General features: G+C 51.0%; 5 protein-coding genes across 5 annotated transcripts; 2 read left to right on the forward strand and 3 right to left on the reverse strand.

Moving 5' to 3' along the window:
* Positions 1 to 379: 379 nt before the first annotated feature.
* Positions 380 to 2,683, reverse strand: AA0111_g6125 (hypothetical protein; the record flags this gene model as incomplete). The annotated part of the gene is made up of 2 exons (XM_028652314.1): positions 380 to 2,349; positions 2,542 to 2,683. The coding sequence occupies 2 exons, from the start codon at positions 2,681 to 2,683 to the stop codon at positions 380 to 382; spliced, it is 2,112 nt and encodes a 703-aa protein (XP_028506012.1).
* Positions 2,684 to 3,985: 1,302 nt separating this feature from the next.
* Positions 3,986 to 7,481, reverse strand: AA0111_g6126 (hypothetical protein; the record flags this gene model as incomplete). Its single annotated transcript, XM_028652315.1, has 5 exons — positions 3,986 to 4,789; positions 4,858 to 5,345; positions 5,392 to 5,659; positions 5,713 to 7,128; positions 7,176 to 7,481. The coding sequence occupies 5 exons, from the start codon at positions 7,479 to 7,481 to the stop codon at positions 3,986 to 3,988; spliced, it is 3,282 nt and encodes a 1,093-aa protein (XP_028506011.1).
* Positions 7,482 to 8,872: 1,391 nt separating this feature from the next.
* AA0111_g6127 (hypothetical protein) lies at positions 8,873 to 9,441 on the reverse strand (the record flags this gene model as incomplete). The annotated part of the gene is made up of 3 exons (XM_028652316.1): positions 8,873 to 9,065; positions 9,115 to 9,348; positions 9,401 to 9,441. The coding sequence occupies 3 exons, from the start codon at positions 9,439 to 9,441 to the stop codon at positions 8,873 to 8,875; spliced, it is 468 nt and encodes a 155-aa protein (XP_028506010.1).
* A 1,876-nt stretch (positions 9,442 to 11,317) lies between these two features.
* Positions 11,318 to 13,574, forward strand: AA0111_g6128 (hypothetical protein; the record flags this gene model as incomplete). Its single annotated transcript, XM_028652317.1, has 3 exons — positions 11,318 to 11,666; positions 11,720 to 12,077; positions 12,128 to 13,574. The coding sequence occupies 3 exons, from the start codon at positions 11,318 to 11,320 to the stop codon at positions 13,572 to 13,574; spliced, it is 2,154 nt and encodes a 717-aa protein (XP_028506006.1).
* Positions 13,575 to 14,148: 574 nt separating this feature from the next.
* On the forward strand, positions 14,149 to 14,853 carry AA0111_g6129 (hypothetical protein; the record flags this gene model as incomplete). Its single annotated transcript, XM_028652318.1, has 1 exon — positions 14,149 to 14,853. One exon carries the CDS (start codon positions 14,149 to 14,151, stop codon positions 14,851 to 14,853), a length of 705 nt encoding a protein of 234 aa, XP_028506235.1.
* Between the last annotated feature and the right edge of the window lie 555 nt (positions 14,854 to 15,408).

Genomic DNA, 15,408 nt, shown 5'->3' on the forward strand with positions numbered 1-15,408 from the left:
GATGTGTGGTAACCGATGACAATGCCTTCATTCCACATATCACTCCGAAGATTCGCCTTTGCGAAGATGACGAACGCCTGACACCCCAACACCGATGCTCAATCCCGCAATGCTATGGTACAGTGAAGGCAGAAATATATACATATGATCAAACAGAGAACCTGACGCCCTAGCAGTCGCTGAAGATTTTGAGATGAGAGAATCATGGGCAGCTTCATGTCAGCCTATAGCCTAAGCCTTGCAGTCTAAGCCTTGCAGCCCTGTATGTGCACGGATATCGTATCGAAGTGGATCAATCGGCTTCGCCGAAAGACATCGCCACTGTGGAGAAAGCTTATCGCAACCTCGAATTTTTCTGAACAAATCTCTTCACAGCTCCTCATGCCTTCGCTCGCTTTCTTGAAATGGCGCTGTCTTTTCTGGCCAGTTGTGCATCAATAGGCTTCTTGTCCAACGCTTCAACGATGTCGGTCATTTTCAGCATGGTAGAATGTACTGCTTCGGGATGCTCGAAGCAGAGCATGATACATGCTCTCATGGTTGTCGCAGAAAAGTATCTTGCTAACAACTTGTCATCGTTTTCGTTACTTGCTGCTCCCATGACCAGTCCAATCCATAGCAGCACACCAGCCATATCGGACCAGCACTCTGAAAGGTCGGATTTTTCGAGGGCGTCTCGAAGCTGTTGGAGTATGGTAGATCTACCGGATGTGGATGTAGTGATCCATAATTGAGGAGATATCGCTGATGAACTCGATTGTATCGACAAAGGCGAAGGACGTTGCGAATGTGTCGAGGAGGTTGAATCCCGGTGGTTGAAAGGAAAGCCGACTTGTTGATGTGGGTGTATTCCGCTATACGGGGCAAAGTTAGGGCTCTCAGAACTTTCAGTGGCCGGAGTCACCTGTTGAAACTCAAGCGTTGAAGAGATGGAATCATTAGAACGTGAGGCTATCGAGGAGCTGTACATGGCCGGTCGCGTCTCAGACGATTGCACCCTTTTGAGGGCCTCTGACAACTGGACTTGGTCGATGATAGCTTGAGCTTGGACGCGAGCGGTGAGTCGTATCGCTTCGTACCTCCAACCATCACCCTTTGAACCAGATGGGTACTGATTGATAGAGTTGTAATAATATCTCAGCTTGGAAGCGTTACTCTGGCGATTCGAGCGCTGGGTTTCGAGAAATAGCTCTATCATCGCGTGGACCTCATCTAAGAGCTTTTGTGCTCTCGATGTACATTTGGTCGAATTCTCGAGCGTTACGTATTTGCCATGAGGCCGATAGAGTGGTGACTCCGGTATCACAGCGCCGAGATCGTATGTCTTCCTCGAGTGGCTAGCACAGTAGTTGACATACATTCGGGTAGGTTCCTTTTCCCGCAAGATGGCGGTCGCAAGGTTAGCCCAAGAGACCGCGGATGCCAATTGTCCATGCACGCCCAACTTGCTGAGACCACCGCGTTGCCTGATCATGGTTTCGATTCCATCCTGGTGAAACTTTAAACCTGCGTCGGTACGGCTAATGACGTTACCCAGTATCAGTTGGCTGACTGCTACAATATTGTGGTCCGCCAAACATTCCTCCCTGTTAGTAAGATATTCGCTCACAAAGTGTATAACATCCTGGCGCAATGCCGCCGTTTCCAAGCTTTCTATTCTACGGTCCTCTATGACGTCCTTGAACGCAGAAGCCATGTAGAGAGTGCTTAGGAAGGCGTGTGGGTAGCTGAGGCATAGAGGAATCCAGTGTCGTCCTAGACCTTCAGTACCGAAGTAGCTGGCGCAGTTGTACTTCAACCCCTCAACATTGACGCGCACATCCCTTGATTGGAACATGGTCCCGAAAGGATCCAGGCTCTTTCCCAGGGAGACCAGTTCTGGCACCGGACATAGATCGAATGGATAACGTCCTCTCATTTGTTCCATTATCGGGACAACGATAGGTCTCCTAGGAAGGGTGGATTGGCGTGCAACTTGTGAACCAGGATCCGAGGTGCCCTGGACGTTGCTGTTAGGCCGGACTTGCTTGTTAGGTACCAAACCCTTCTTCTCACTATCAGTCTTTCCTTTGCCTTTTGGTGTCTTCGTAGGCCGAGTTTTCGTTGCGCCTTGATCGCCAACACTCGATTGAGACTTGTCCGAGGCTTCACTGTTAGATCTGGACTTGTTGCTTGCCTGGCTCCTTGCGCCTTGCAGATAACTGCCCATAGCAGTTTGACGCACTTTCTGCATAACATGCTTGGTTTTGAAGTCGTCCGGCTTGTTGCCGGTAATCCATTGGAAACCTCCGCTGCCGGCTGACTGCGCTGTCGGCGAAGAGCTCACTGACTTCCGCGAGTATGTGATATCTGCTTCATCTTAGCATGATGTATCGCTGGAGTGAGCTAGTCATGGCAGTAAAGACGGTCGTTGACATTGGTGATCGCGTTACACCATCTGTGTAGGTGCAGCAGGCAAGCAGTGGACCTCGGCAGTAAGAGCGCCTCTGCATGTGGTACGCGCAACCGGTATATTCGACAACACGAAAAAGGTACGCTTACCATTGAATTCCTGCCGAGGTGACATTACGTTACAATGCAAGTAGCTCGTGTCCGATGCAATAGTGGATGCTGGTGAAGGATAGGCGAATGGCATGGAGTGGGCGGTGGAGAACAGCGGTCGTGCGGCTGGAGGGGCAGTCATTGTTGTCGTCTTAGCTAGCTCGATACTCAGGATAGATTGGCAAGCGCGATGATGTTCGATACGATGAACCAAGTGTCTTGGTCATTCCTAGTGCAGAGGAGAGATGATCGATCGGTTCGGATAGGGCTGAGGGTAATGGGGCCAGACGATTATATACGCGGTTGGCGACAGTGTGCCTTGCCGCCGAGGAGTCGATTCAAAACAGACGCAATACCGGCCGTTCAAAAGCCCTGTGTCACAGTATGAAGCGGAGAGCAAGCAATTGTGCGTCATAAAGTGTGTGTTGAGCATGCGCAGCAACGTGAGAATACGGTGAGGCAGCCGTGGCTGTGTTTTGCCGTCTTTACATTGACGAGCGAACAGGAGGCCAGCGCGCCGGGGATGGAGGGATTGCTGGTTGCCTGAGAGCCGGCCCATTGCACTGGCACTCCCTTCAGCGCGGGATGCGATGGAGACGAGATATCATGGAGACATGGGGTTTTCGAGGCTTCATCAATGTCTTGATGGATACGTCACGTCGGACGCAGATGTTTGTCACCATGTGCGCATTGCCCATGGGAGGGCACATTGGTGTATTTGCGCCCTATCCGTTTTTCCAACGATGAGAGAAAGCCCTATCTGCAGCGATTGCCTTATGGCAAGACCACAGTCCATTGGATGCTGCTTCACACGTGCTGTAGCTGACCACCAAGCCGTGGAAACAGAGGGAAGACCACGCGCATCTCACCGCCCGGGCGATTACACCACATCTTCCAACCGACCGCCAACCTTGTTGTCGCAGACCTGGCCAAACCTTGGTTCAGCAGCAGACATGAAACCATCTGCCATGGCATCTTGGTCTATTGAAACGGCTTAGCTCAGCTACGTACCTTTGAACTACAAGACACAAGAAATCAAGCGATACTACGTTGGACGGAGATACAGAGGCCACAAATGCTACCACAATTTAAGCGTTTCGCTTACAAGTGTACCAGCTACATGGGCACGCCATACTACGGAAGCCTGTAAAAGATACGGTAGACGGAGGTAGGCCGGTCGCCATCACCAATCGCCATGCTTCTCCAGCCAGTCGTGAGGTCCTGTAAGCAGCCCTGTGGGGCCAATACGACCCTCCTGCATGGCTTGGGGTCTGAAGGAGCAGGACCAGACCAGGAACTTGGGACCGTCGGATGGTCTACCGCACCTTGAGTACCTTGGTCGCTTAATGTTGCTGTTGTGAGTATGGCAGCATTGAGTATAGGGAACGCTTATGAAAAATTACACAACTACATCAATGAAACTATCTCAATGTCCCAGACATAACTACTGGCGCAAACTGTTCATGCCAAGGCCAAAGTAGTCCCCCGGTACTTGTGAAGGGCTTGTATCACTACTAGCACTCACGTCACTCACACCAGGGCTAATGTCGCCATTTTCCCGTGAGGTCCTGCCAGCGCCGTCGGACCCAAAATCGATGCCTGGTCCGCCCAACGACCTAGTCCCGTTATTGCGACTGCGCAAGGGTACATTTAGTCGGGCAGTGTCGAACGTAAAGTGTGACTGGCCAAGGCCTGGCTCTGCTGACGGAGTCTTCAGCTCCACAAGCTCCAAGGTACTTCGCAATGTTGCACCAGACTCATCAAGAGCCATGAGAAAACGCGCAAGTTCCTTGCATAGCTCCCAGTCTTGTTCGTCTTTGGCACGTTGGAGTAGGCGGACAACTTGATCGCCTGTTGGCCGCAATTCTTCAAATGTATGGAGGACAAGCAGATAACCACCAGCGGTCTTCAGATTCCCTTTCTGCAGTGATTCTTCAAATAGTTCTTCTGGTGGAGGCAAGTTTGAAAACAAGGTCCGCCATGAACGCACTTCGGTCTTGCGGGTACATTGCACAACGATGTCGAGATATCGAGGAAAAGAGCTCAGGAACGATAGCACGCTTGGCAATAGCGCTTGCTCGGGTGGTGGCTGGGTATCTACCTCTTCGTCCAGGACTTCATGCAGTAAGATTTCTAGAGCATGGGGGAAGTAAAGCAAGTGCTGATAATGGTGGCTAAGATGTAAGGCTGCGGGGTGATTGAATTGCGCCAAGTGGGACCGTAGCAGTGCGGGAAGAAAGAGGTGTGTCTAGCATGTGTGTCAGCATAAGATTGACGAGCCGGCTGTTAGGCGCGGCGCAGGGCGCGACAGCTTACTCTAGTGCCGAAACGCAGGAAGGCGAAGTTTGTATCCCTACGTTGGATCAACTCCGACTCCACACCGAATATGATCGCTTTGTTGATCAATGCCGAGAGTGGATAAAAGTCGACAGGAATCTGAACAGGTGTTGGGAGTTCTCGACCAATTTCTGGTGAAGCGGAAGCAAGAACATCCTGCATATCTATCCAAACTCGCATGTCGTGACCATCAAAAAACCAGAGTGAGTCACGGAGATCGTGGCCGTGTACCCCTTCCATCGTCAGTTCCGTGGACGGACTCGCCGGTAATGAATCGGCATGGCGATCCAATGCGAAAGCAGGGTGGTCGCGCATGAGAGCATACGTCTCTACATTCTGCGCGATGATGCGCATTTCGTACTTGAGGTCGCCACTTTCAGTTGTCGTCGGTTGGAGAAGCACGAGTTTGCCATCCACTAGGAACAGGATAGTTGCGACTGCGACATCTTGTGATGGATCGCCGTTGTCTGTAAGTTGTTAGCAAATTTATAGTGACAGATGTTAAGCACTTACGGATCTGATCCTCTGGTAATATCCAGCTAAGTGCTCGCACTCGAGTAGGTGCACGGATGATACCGTGCAGCGCGATTTGACCAACTTGTACCAACTTTACACTTGCATCTGAAACACTAATAACGTAGTGATATAATATGTTCTCGTAGGTGTATACGAGAAGTGAATCTTCGCCAGAGGGTGCAATGAGGACAATGGGCGCAGGTAGCTTCTGTGTATGCATGATGTGACTATTATCGAGCGCTGCCTCGCGTGAGTACACGCGAACCTTGGAAACACAATGTCAGTTTCGACGAAAAGGCAAATAGATGACACACATACCTCATGGGAATCGCGGCATTCGATCGCTGCAATCAGAACATGCTGAAACCAGCACATACCCCCTCGAACTGTGAACTCGTTCTCTATGAAAGGGTCGTCAAACATCTTCCAACGCCCGCTGTTTACACTGTAGTGGGCAAGCCCTCTCTTGCCCGCTATCGCCACATACCGACCATCGTTTGAGATGACCGCACTTCTAATTGGCCATTGGTCGACAAGGTAGGCCGAAGGAATCTGAACATGATGCCACAGGGAGACATCGGCAGAAATTGTCGTCAAGTCTGGCAAGTCGTAACCACGGTAGATCATGAATCCGGTGCTTGTCTGCATCAAAGACCGTGATACGTTAGCCGAGGAGAAGCAACCGGTTACTGCACTTCGAGCCATCTCTAATACAAAGAGACGATTGTCGTCGTTGCTCAACATTAACAGTTCTGCACCACCCCCAATCCAGAATGCTTCTTTGATGCTTAGAAGCCATTCTTCGTGGTTTGTCTTGGAAAGTGTTCTTTCTGCTGTGAAGCTCGTTGCTCCAGGCTTTCCGTATACACTCCACATCGCCCAACCACGTTCGTAGCCAGCAAAAAGACAGTATCCATCTGGCGAGTAAGTCAAGACAGTCATCTTGCCGGGGGATGTAACGTTCGGTCGTAGCTTATGAGAGAGGGGAATGTTGCCAGTGTAGTCGCGTGCGGTGTAAACATAGATTTCACCACTGGCGCAGCCAACAGCAAGTAACGAAAACCTTGCATTGATTGCAGCTTTCACGCCGTGATCAGCATCTGTTTCGGGTGTATGGAAACCATAACCACGGAAGAGACTGGGAACAACGGCGTCTTTTCGAGCCGCTTTTTGGACTGCAAAGGCTCGTCCGTCGCCTGTGATCCAACACGACAGGTTCATAGGCCGATCATGGACCATTTCACGCAGCGATGCATTGTTTCCCAACCATGGCATCTTTGCCAGTAATTCAGTGCTCGTTTGACTACCAGTGTTGTCTGGCGCCCAACGAATACATTGTACAGCAGCGGGCTTCCCAGTTGCGACAATCAATTCGTCGTCCAGAGCCAGAGCCCTGATGATGCCAGCATCGACCCGTATGACCATCCGAAAGCGTAGGCTGAGCTCTTTCAAGCCGCTGCCTTCTCCTGGCCCCGCATTGACATCGTGCTGACGCTGAATCTTAAAGCCAGTGATTGCACTGCTTCTCCTGGTGTGGCCCCCGTGCGTGTTAGTGAATTGAGCCTGGTAGATGCGGGACGAGTGGTCTGTCGCGAGCGAGTACGTGATGAGGAAGCCGAGCGTGGTCTGCACGACGAAGATCTGGGAGTCAGGGCGCAGTAGGACGTCGGTGTTGGGTCCGTATGTTCTGACGGATTGCTCTGAACGCAATACTGAAGCTAGAACAATCGTAGGCTACGAAGAGTTAGCACCTGAGGCGTCACGTTGGCAATGAGACATGCCTTTGTCTGCCAGACAGTGAGCGTTGTTCTGGTGAGGGTCGCAAACATGTGCCCACTCCTGGTCACTCTGATGGCAATGATGGTGCCATGTATGTCGTCTTCTACCGACGCGCCATTCTTGTCCTCTACCTCACTCTTACTTTGCGCAGACGCCCCATCTCCAGGATGCGTCTGCGATGGTTTGTCGGCATCTTGTTCGCCTGGTTGCTGGTGTTCGGCGCCATCGTGTGAGGTGTGCGCGCGCCCGGGATCCGTACGTTTAGTGGCCGCGAAGACGGAGGGCGACGAGATAGGCCAATACGTCATGGCGGTCTACCGCAAGCGAAGGCTGCATTTGCGCGCGCCCATCTCAATGCGGGGATGTATGCTTCACGAAGCTCATGCTAGCTGGCGGGATGCAGGGGAGGCTGGCTGTGGAGTATGGCGGTGAAATCGTGCGTCAACGCGAGGCGCAGCAGTGTGGCGCTAGGCCCGTGCTTGGCATTACAACACCTCTAGCCAAGTCTGGCTTTCGCAACGGTACTAGAGCATCCTAATGTGCCGCCTACAAAGGACTTATTATCGCAACAAAGTACTTGTCATTCCTACCAATGTTGAGGCTTCCCCTTGTATGAGATGTATGCATAAGATTTGAGCCAAGTGGTGGTCGAATTACCGGTTCGAGTAAGAAAAATCACCGTCGGTCACTGCACGCAGATGCGCATTTGAGCACATGCATAAGCCAAAGGCAGCACAACGCGCCTCCTTGTCGATATTACAACGGAACCAATCAGAATCGCTGGAGTGATCGATCGATAGCTTGCATCGTATCAGTGAGTATATTGGTAGTGAGGTATAGTAGATGAAATAGCATGCGGGGCGCTGCGTATTGTACTGTATGAGCGCACTGAAACACTTCATTCATGCTGCATATCTGCTAAAAGCTCTGACAAGATAACAACTATTGCCGTGAATCCTTGTTTAAACTACATCTGCACATGATTCGACTAACTAGACTCGTTTTGATTGACTGGTGGTGTTGCCGTGATCTAATGGTTTCGCCAGATGCAACAACCTGGCTACCCCACAATTTTGGATATGACCCACCACTCGGCGCGATGGTACATATATTGACACTGCGGCAAACTTCCCATCAAAATCACCTAGGTGAGATGGCCGAGTTGGTTATGGCGCCAGGTTAAGGTTATCTTAACACATATTCCTGGTCACGAAAGTGGCGTGGGTTCGAGTCCCACTCTCATCAGCATTCGTCTGGCTGCAGTCAGATACCCCAGGTTTCTTTTTTGCCGTTGTGAGCACACTATGCAGTCACTGCCCTTCCGTCTGCTCAGTAGCAGAAGACTTATTCTTTTTTTTTTCCTTTACTCAGTGCACACACATGGAACAAACGTATATGGTCCCTCTTCTAAAAAATGCATGGTGCATGAACTACAAATGCTTTCCTGTCGTCGCTCGCCGATTGACCTTATGTGAGAATGCTTTGATAACAGTCATTGGTGTCTCGTACATGATCGATGCTGGATAGAATATCCGAAGCTTGCTATGGAGATTGATTTACAATGCTTTAGGCGGTAATGACAGCGCGCATCGCTATGGAGACATACTACGGGCCCACTAAAGGTAGGCTACTGTACACAATATTGACGGTACATTCACCGCTAGATATCCACTAGTAGGCATCCCGACGCTCCTCTCGTCTATGAAGAATCATCCTCATCCTCGTCATCCTCGTCGTCACCAGGAGTAGAAGTGGGGCGTGGAGGAAACGGTAGGCCAACGCTACGGGAGGGCCTAGTGGGAGGAGATGGCACAGGAACAGCCGAGCGAGAAGGACGAGGAGACAGAGTTGGGCGGACTGAGATTACGAAAGAGCGGGTTGCTGTTGGGCGACTGATCCCGGTATTAGTACAACCGATTCCATAGTGGTCAAAATACTTACGGCGTGCGCGAGAAGCTGGGAACTGGGCCGCGGCTGACTGAGGGACGAGGAGGAAATCCTCCGGTGGGGCGAGGTGGTGCGGCAGGTCCGGTCGGAAAGGGAGGAGGGGCTGTAGGAAGACTGAAGCTTGGGAGAGGGCCGCGCGAGAAGCTTGGTACCGGCTGGCGGGAGAAGCTGGGCAATGAAGGGACTTCTGGCTTGTCGTCATCGTCCTGGGGAGCGGCCGATACAAGGCTACCGATCTGTCAATCACGCTCTTGAATAACAATGAAGAGCTGAGTTGTACCTCGTCATCCCCATCACATAAAGAACAGTCGAAAACTTCATAATGCCGTTTCTTTTCCGAGATTGATAGGTGTCTGAAATGTAGACTGGAACTGACGCTGAGCACAAGATGCAAACACTGCTGGCTTTATACGTATTCGAAACTCCAATGTGTGATATGAAATCTTGTGTATCCAGGGTGTCTACGACGACTCCCGGTTAAATCGCAGCTGCCAGCAATAGTATTGCACAGCGTAGATACGATATCACAAACGCTGAACACTCTTGCTAATTTCAAGCACGCATGTCGTCAACTAGCCCAAAAAGCTATGCAGGCCCAGCGAAAGAGACAGTATGCCGTCCGTTTCTCCTAGCTCTAGCAAAGGTCGATGAGGCCAATCTCCACAAAGGTCTGGAAATGCACCACAGGGTACGCTGATGTCGGTATGAAAACCTGGGTTGCTGCATTGGGCCTGCGGCCAGACTCCTCTTCCAGGATTTGGATAGCCAGGAACCCGATGATCTCCCGAGAAAGTGGGTGTGTCACGAAATCTGGACCAATACTCTCGAAGACCACACACCTCAAATCTTAATAAATTAGTCGTATACTCTCTACCATGTAGACCCTGGGATAGGCGCTTGGCCGTGAGAATTGGCTGTGCATCATGCTACTTTCCGAAGATCTCACTCGGCCATGCGGATCTTCGAAGCTGAATCGAGTGTCTCTAGACTCTTTGGGAGAGGCTTGATTAACCGTTCATTCTTATAGCGATCAAAAATTCGACCCGTGGTATACTGAGCAGGGCCCTTGCATTAAGTGGGATACTTTGAGCTCAGGCAATGCTTGATATAGTTCTGGCCGAACAACTCGCATTGCCCACATGGTCAATGTCAAGAGGACGATAGAATCCGCTTTCGACCCTACCGATGTCAGATTTTTGCCTTATGCGATGTATGTATGCCCGGAGATGTAGACTTAAGCGTTTGTCAAGCAATTAGCCGAAGCCTGGTACGCATCAAGAAAGCGCCATCATAGGATAATTGAAGAATGGCCATCCGGGAAACTGCGGAGAAGCCTGTGTCGGACGCAAGGATGTTGCAATTAATATGTAACAAGACGTACTCCGAGAAGTAAGGATGCAAGTTTTTGACAGCACCGGTCATGCTGTAGAACGACCGAGCAGATCACAGATAAACTGTTTATCAATCACAACAACATCGCGGTAATTCCTGCAGAGTGACTGGAACATAGATGAGCCAATTCCAGTGGCCCAACCGGGTTCCTGGGTAAAGAGGCGCGTATGCTGTAATTTGACGGATGAATGTCGTGCGCACAGGAACAATAAGCATATCCGGGCTACGAGCAAGCACGCCAGATTGTGTTGTCTGGCGCAATGGGTAACCAGGCAAGAATGTGTCAAGCAGCTGATGAGCATGCAATGACAGAATGTGTGGAAACAGCAAGTCCGCCGTGCAACGCGTAGTTGTTCTCGTCATAGATCGTAGCCAGCGTGCCAGGTAAGCGAAGAAGCGCGTTTCGGTTGAGCTGTAAATGTATCAAGCCCTCGTGAAAGGTATACAATGTTACTGTCTGGAAAGATCTTTCAAGGTAGAACGCCATGTGTGGACCTCAGGGTGTAGTGAACTCGATATCTGCTTTCTCCATCAGTGCTCCGATCAGTTCTGAAATTGTGAGTCTAGTTGAAAGCATTAACTCGTTAGCTGTGTCGTTAAGAGCAGAAATCTAGGAAACGTGCAGTGCAGCAGGTTGCGAGTGGATATGAGATGGAGAGAGGCGGCGCGCGCATGTGGGACATGGTTCGAGCTAGTCTTGATCAGGCTAAGTGAGAAGCAGAACCCTGGTCAGAAAAAGTTCAGGAAGTCGCGAACTTTTGCGATCCCGAGCTTGAGGATTGCGACACAACAACCACAATTTACAATGGCCGGAATCAAACGCAAATCCGCGGGCGCAGGCGCGCCTGAAGTTAAAGACAAGAGCAAAAAGGTCAAGGTCGACAAGCCCACCACGAAGCGCGAGGCGAAGCACGACGTCAAGCCGGTCAAGAAGGCAAAGAAGGCCAAGGAAGAGAGCTCCGACATCGAAGAGTCCGATACCAGCGAGCAGGACAATGGATTCTACGGCTTTTCCGCGGCTGATGGTGCCGATGTCGACATGAGCGACGCCGAAAGCAGCGAGGAATCAGCAAAGCCCAACGGCAAGGCGCAGAAGGAACCATCGAAGAAGCCCACAAGCGATGCGGCAGAGTCCAAGTTGGCGGGTCTCAACTGTAAGTTCCAGCAGTTTGTCTATTCTATGGTTTCCTGCTAACTATTCTTCCAGCAACCAACTCGCGAGAAGCGCATGCGAAACAAAAGGCTCTCGCCAGAGAACGAAAAGCCGCGAAGCCGAATGCCGACATCATCGAGCGATCCAAGAAGCTTTGGGAGAAACTGAGGCTGAAGTCGCACGTTGACAAGGAGGAGAGGAAAGGGCTCGTCAAAGAGCTGTTCGAAATCATTACCGGCAGGGTCAAGGACTTCGTCTTCAAGCATGACTCAGTGCGTGTCATCCAGACGGCGATCAAGTACTCAACAATGGAGCAGAGGCGCATGATTGCCAGGGAGTTGAAGGGAGAGTTCAAGGTTTTGGCCGAGGGCAAGTACTCCAAGTTCTTGATTGCCAAGCTGGTGGAGAAGGGGTAAGCACAACCATCATAGACGACTGCATCGCGCATCTAACCGACTTTAGTGATCCTGAAATCCGCGACCTGGTAATCACCGAGTTCTACAGCCACGTCAAACGCATGATCAACCATCCCGAAGCCGCATGGATAGTAGACGACATTTACCGAGCTGTAGCCACACCAGAGCAGAAGAACCGTCTTCTCCGGGAATGGTATGGGCCTGAGTTCTCAATCAAGGGTCTGTCTCCCGAGGGTACGGACAGCGCAGAGCTATCGGCCATTCTCAAAGATTCCCCAGACAAGAGGAAGCCCATCATGGGCTACCTGGAGAACCAGATCAACTCCCTCATCCAGAAGAAGCTCACCGGCTTCACCATGCTGCACGACGCTATGTTGCAGTACTTCCTAGTCTGCGAGCCCGGCACTGAACAAGCGAGTGACTTCCTTGAACATCTCAAGCCGGATCCAACAACCAAGGAGGGTGAAGAGGCCGATAACGTGGATCTCTTGAAGAACCTTGCTTTCACAAAATCAGGATCGCGGCTGATGTCACTTTGCTTTGCATATGGAACTGCCAAGGACCGCAAGCTCTTCCTGCGACCGTACAAAGACACAGTCGAGACAATGGCCTTTGACCAACACGCTCATCACGTTCTGCTTGCTGCCATGGCAGTCACTGACGATACCAAGCTTTCGGCCAAATCCATCTTCAGTGAGCTTCTACCAAGCAACGACGCTCTCCCCGAGAAGGTGTTGAACCTCGTCAATGATGCTCGTGCACGCACAGTCTTATTATATCCATTCGTTGGGGATGCGAAATGGCTATTAGACGACAACACCCGTGAGCGACTGAATGAGTTGTACGCGATCCGCCAGACTACATCAAAGAAGGACCCCAACATCCGTCTACAAGAGATTGCAAAGAACATTGAACCACAGCTACTGACCGCAGTCACTGCTCGCGCTGCAGACTTTGCCTCATTCACATTCGGCTTGCAATTTATGGGTGAGGTCCTCGTTGGAGCTCCCGAGGTGGAGCCAGCGAAGCGCAAAGAGGCGTTGGCAGAGGTTGCCCGCCTGTCCCAATCGATATTGGACTCTGCTCTTCCCGCCTCCGCTGGCGACAACAAGGCTACTAGCCACGGAAAGAACATGTTGAAGATGCTGGTGCAAGGTGGCAAATTCGACCCTGTCACCAAGAAGGTCATCCCTGTAGAACCTGCACTTGGTTTCGCAGACCTGCTCTGGCCTCAGATCAAGACCAACATTGTGGACTGGGCGACTGGCCAGGGATCTTTTGTGGTGGTTGCCTTGACAGAAGCCGAAGGCTTTGGAAAGAAGGACGAGGTACTAAAGGCGCTGAAGAAGGAGAAGAAGGCACTCGAGGCGGCTGCCAATCCTCCTGGTGCACAAAATGGGGAATCAAAGGGCAAGAAGCAGAAGAAGGGTGATAAATCGGGCAGCGCTCCTAGAGGAAACGCGGGCGCAAAGATTTTGCTTGAAAAGTTGTAGAGTAGCGTATTTACTATCTGAACATGTATGATGATACCCATGTAAGGCATCCTTTGTGCATCCTTTGTTGCAGATGTGCCACATACCCATTGAAAACGCCGGTTTTCCGTGCCTTGCAAAATTTAGAAAGAGAAGGTTGAGGCATATACTACGCTTTGCCGCATGCTTCACTCTCGTCAAGAGATATCACGAGGAATGGGGCGCAACAGCTACCATGAATAAATACATTATAGTGGGTTGTCCTCGCTGATGGAAGCCTGCTGGTAGGTCACGGGGTGGAGGCGGTAAGGCCATGTGTAGAGCCAAGTATCCCACCAACAAAGTAGGCAGGTGAGCACCCACGCGAACATGCACCTTTCGCTCTTACCACAAATGTCAACTACCTTACTCGATGCATTCGCTCACCACGTTTAATTGTCTCGGTCACTCATTAGCTGCTTCCATAAATAGTATCCAACAGCTGTGGGTGTGTACTTCCCAACGCTGCACGAGAACAAAAATTGTGCGTCCAAAATACACATATAGCTCACGGCATTTACGACACGCATCTTACCTCAATCGCACGCACAACACAATGTCACGAGAAGTTGTCACTGACGAGGCGTCACTTCCGTCCGTCTTCCAGGCCCAATGGCGATCCAATCCAGATCCGACGGCACTTCCCTTCGCGCGCAACAACCCGCCTTTTCCGCTCACAGCTATTGATTGGCATCAACTGTCCCTGAGAGATGCAGACTTCACACCACATTCGTGGTCAAATCTACACCATCTTATCTCCACGAACCAACTTGAAGAGCTGAAACGCTGGCCCAGCTCATTGAAAGCCTACCTTGCTTGGACAGCGCATGTCAAGGAAAAATATGGCAGTGTTATGACATATCTTCTTGATCAGCGACTGTTTTGGGAACCAATCGAAGATGAAACAGGAGCGCTGCGATTTGACGTACGCAACACTACACCTTTTGCGGATCCTGATGACTACAAGATCCTGAGGAACGACTGGACTTATTCGTTTGAGCCTGGTATTCGTCACATTGTGGTTTGGTTGAAGCAGCGACTGCCGGTGGATGCCGCGGGCGCATTGAGTGATGTGGGCAGGGACATGGTCAAGGACTTTGTAAAGAGGGAGTTTAGGGAGAAGGCGGAAGAGCAGGAAGAGGGGAGCAAGGTCATCTGGTTCAAGAACACGACAAACCTGCAAAGTGTGAGGAGCCTAGAGCATGTGCATGTGCTGGTGCGTGACGTGGAAGAAGAGGTCTTGAGCCAGTGGGCAGTCTAGGAGGCTTGATGGATGTCACGGTCTGGTCACGATGGAGAATACCTACTATCGTGTCCGGGTACATGGGTCTTGAGTATGCAGTGATGGTGATGATTGACCATGGTAAGGATATGTTTGAAGTTTTGGATATTGTCATCGCAGCTCTATGCAAATACACATGCTACCTGCATCTAGAAGGATTGCCTGCTCGCGAGTACGCTAGTCATGGATCTAGGGAGTCGCAGCGCACATGAGTCACTTGCCAGCCACTTCCATTGTCTTTGTTGATTGACGTCATCACATCGAAACTATGAGCCCAGAACATTACAAACGACCTTAAAGATTAGAATACCAAAATTCTTCAGGCCTCCATTCGCCCATCGCCAGCGCGTTTGACTTCTCTAGATACACCGTCGAAGTCGTTCCGCGAGCCTCCGGACGAGTTAGGTAAAACGCCTGATCTCTGCACGGCTGGCGCCGATCATCACAACCGATGAAGATCTAGCATCGTCATTGACTTGTCGATAGCCTCGTCTGAAAACCCCATCAACGCAAACATTGTGTCAAGCTAAGCTT

The sequence above is a fragment of the Alternaria arborescens genome, assembly GCF_004154835.1.
Source record: "Alternaria arborescens strain FERA 675 chromosome Unknown contig_13, whole genome shotgun sequence".
NCBI classification, from domain to species: domain Eukaryota; kingdom Fungi; phylum Ascomycota; class Dothideomycetes; order Pleosporales; family Pleosporaceae; genus Alternaria; species Alternaria arborescens.